The sequence below is a fragment of the Sceloporus undulatus genome, chromosome 3 (genome assembly GCF_019175285.1).
Source record: "Sceloporus undulatus isolate JIND9_A2432 ecotype Alabama chromosome 3, SceUnd_v1.1, whole genome shotgun sequence".
NCBI lineage: Eukaryota > Metazoa > Chordata > Lepidosauria > Squamata > Phrynosomatidae > Sceloporus > Sceloporus undulatus.
The window spans coordinates 201,641,376-201,645,016 of record NC_056524.1 but is presented as its reverse complement, the minus strand read 5'-3'; the positions used below and the strand labels follow the sequence as shown (position 1 = coordinate 201,645,016).

At 42.3% G+C, this 3,641-nt stretch overlaps 1 protein-coding gene across 1 annotated transcript in view; it reads left to right on the top strand.

Moving 5' to 3' along the window:
- The first annotated feature begins 324 nt into the window (after nucleotides 1–324).
- Nucleotides 325–3,641, top strand: part of NHLRC2 (NHL repeat containing 2) — a 47,225-nt gene continuing 43,908 nt past the window's right edge. Inside the window, 4 exon segments of the mRNA XM_042458492.1 lie at nucleotides 325–379; nucleotides 382–429; nucleotides 432–488; nucleotides 491–508. Of these exon segments, the coding sequence (XP_042314426.1) occupies nucleotides 325–379; nucleotides 382–429; nucleotides 432–488; nucleotides 491–508 (178 nt within the window).

The following is a 3,641-nucleotide window of genomic DNA, read 5'->3' as shown; positions in this document are numbered from 1 at the left end:
CTTCCTTCAGAACGGCGGGATCAAAATTGCAATTACTGTACTGTACAGCCAATTTTGTGTCGAATGTGCCATTCCCGATCGTTAGTTCCTTTTGAAAAATGGGAATATTTACTCCGAGGTCTTAAAAGCATATATATAAATAAATTATATTTTTTTCATGACAGGCTTGTACATTTATGTATTATTTAATTTTTAAACGACAGTGGTGGGAGAGGAGAGCGGCCTCGAAAGTGCCGAGGACGCAAACGTCAGGGCGATAAACTGAAGCGCCTCTCATGATGATGAAGGGAGTTTCTCTCTCTCTCTTTGAGGGAGAGGCACAAAATGGCGGCTGCGGGCGACAGCGAAGGAAGCCTAGGCGGCTTAGGCGGCCTTTCTCCTCTCAGAGCCAGCTGGAGTCGGCGCTGGAGGAGGCCTCGGCGGCTCAGGAAGGGAGAATCTAGTCTACCAATATTTGCAAAAGGTGGACGGCTGGGAGCGGGATTTGAATGTCCCGAGTTTGGAGCAGGTGAGGACCAGGGGCCAGAAAGTGCCCAGACAGTAAAGCAGCTGGCATTGGATCAAGGAGATGTCATAGAGGCTGCTTGCACAAGTCACACTCTCTCAGCCCACCTTTGCTTCCCCTCCTCTCTCTCTCTCTCTCTGGATCTACACTGCAGAAATTGCAGCTTGCAATATTATTAATAACAATAACAATAATATAGTAGTGTTATTATATATTATAATAATCATTATATTTATAATAATAATATAGTATCCACGATTCTATGATTAATAATAATAAAATAAATAATATTGTAAGTTGTATTGATCCTGCAGGAGAGGCGGCATATAAATAATTAATTATTAAAAGTAATAATTAAAATTATTATATGCCGCCTCTCCGCAGGACAATACACTTACAATATTATATTATTTTATTATTATTATTATTATCATAGAATCGTAGTGTTGGAAAGACCGCAAGGGCCATCCAGTCCAAACCCCTGCCATGCAGGAAATCTAAATCAAAGCATCCCTGACAGATGGCCATTCTGCTTCTGCTAAAGACCCCAAGGAGAGAGACTCCACACACTCCGAGGGAGTTTGTTCCACTGTCGAACAGCCCTTACTGTCAGGAAGTTCCTTCTAATGTGAGGTGGAATCTCTTCTCCTGGAGCTTGCATCCATTGCCTGGGTCCTGTTCTCTGGAGCAGCAAAAAACAACTTGGGCCTCAATATGACATACCTTCAAATATTTTAACAGGGTTATCATATCACCTCTTTACCTTCTCTTCTCTAGGCTAAACATACCTAGCTCCCTAAGGAGTTCTTCATATGGCTTCATGGTTTCCAGACCCTTCACCATTTTAGTCACCTTTCTTTGGACACACTCCAGTTTCTCCACATCCTTTTGAATTGTGGTGCCCGGAACTGGACACAATATTCCAGTGGGGCCGGAGCAGATAGAGTGGCACTATTACTTCCCTTGATCAGACACTAAACTTCTGTTGATGCAGCTAAAATCACATTGATCTTTTTAGCTGCAGCATCACATTGTGACTCATGTTCAACTTATGGTCTACTTGATTCCTAGATCCCTTCAGACGTCGTCTCTTTAAGCACAGGTGTCCCCCATCCTATATCGGGGCAAATGTGATAAGTATGCCCTCAATTCGTTCATCCAAGCATTGATAAAGATGTTGAATAGCACTGGGCCTAAGACAGGACCCTGTTGGACCCCACTGTCACTTCTCTCATCTGGTAACTATAGTTTTGTGATCCATTCAGTCTCCCTGCTTTCTGCCACCGTAAACTACATTTCCCAGAATTCCCCAGCACTGAGCCTGGGCAGTTAAAGTGGTCTCAAACAGGATATTTTCTGCAGTGTCTTTTTTCCAGCCTCTCAGCCCACACTATCCAAAAACACACTGGAGAAATAATCCAGTTTGAACCCGATTTATCTGTCCTGCTTCAATGCTAGGAAATTCTAAGAACTGTAGTTTTGTGAGACATTTAAGCCTTCTCTGTCAGAGAGCTCTGGTGCCAACAACAAACAACAATTTCCAGGATTCCTTAGCACTGAGCCAGGGTAGTTAAAGCAGTCTCAAACTGGATTATTTCTGCAGTGTGTTTTGGACCAGTACTGTTACTCTGTCACAGTCCCAAGGATGACAGATGCTGCATTACACTGCAGAACTTTGACACCGCTTTGACAGCCATTGCTCCATCCTAAAGGATACTGGGATGGTGTAGTTTTGAGAGCATTTAGATTTGAGCAGGGTTCAGTAACTGTAAGGTTGCTGATATACTTCATGCTTTGGAGGGAGTAAGTCTCATGGAAATAAAGGGAACTGTTTGTAAACATGGCTTGGGTGGGTAATAGAAAACATACTCATAGTAATAGTATCTTGTTAAAAACTGAGGTTTGGCTCCCTAATACTTAAGAACCCTGTCTGGGAGAGACCAGAGTCAATGCTTGTGTTTGAATAATTCAACAAGTAGACACCCTGTCTAACTGGATGTGTGGTACATCAGGACAAAAATGCAGTGGCCATCTTACAGCAACCTAAACGCTTTTTGCTTCAAAGATAGCCTCAGAGTCCAACCATGTGTGTTTATCTCATATATATACATAAGGGAAAGTCTATATTTACTATAATTCTGTCTGGACTCTGGGTTTTTTGAGATTTGCAGCGTCCCTGGGCTTGTCTTCACTATTGCTACAGACATCAAGGCAAACTGTGGCAAAAATAACTCAAGTGTCATAATTCCAAAGCCGCCTCATGACTGTCCATAAGCTACTCCTCAAATTATTTTGGCCACGCGTGGCTGCTCCGTTTATTTTATTATTTATTATTATTTTATTACTTCCTTGTCAAGCACATGACCATATAATTTTTGCCCTGGTCCATGACACTCCTATTCTCCTTTTTTTTTAACCAGGGGAGACCAGCCTTTGACCATCGCTAAAGCTAAGCCAAGGGTTCATCAGAGATATGTAGTTAATGTAGCTAGCAAGCAGAAATACTGATACCCATTTAGCGACAAAGGCAGCATCCTTTAAAAAATGACAAATTAGCCACGCGGATGTCCCACCCTTTAGAATGGTCACTTCCTGATGGGATGATCATGTGACCACTGGGCCCCGTCTGTGCTGCCCTGTCCACCACATATTCCTCCCTCCTTTAAAATGTGAATCTGCTGGTCACACATCCAATACCTGATTTTTAAAGGAAATTCGAGAGAAATCAAGATTCTTTTTCTGCAGACTAAGCTGTCAAATGCCTCAAAGCTCTGCACTTACTGCAGAGTATTCTGAACATCATGTGTTCAGATCATCACCCAATTCTCTGTGTGAGTGTGTGTTGTGTGCCTTCAATTCTTATCTGACTTATGTGAGGGTTTTTTAAATACCATGTACAACTCCCAAGTCAAAGCTTACTTCCAGATAGGTTTATTGGGCTTGCAGCCTTCGACTCAACTTCTGTTATTAGTCCAAATTAGAACAGGCCCCTTGAATCAGCGGAGTTTACCTATGTGTTGGCTCACCATTCAGTTTTTTTCAGCAGGTGTATTCTAGTTGGAACTAACCAGTGGGATTCAGACATTAATGATAAAATATTGCCTCCAGTCTTCGATACTTAATAGTTTAGTCCTGG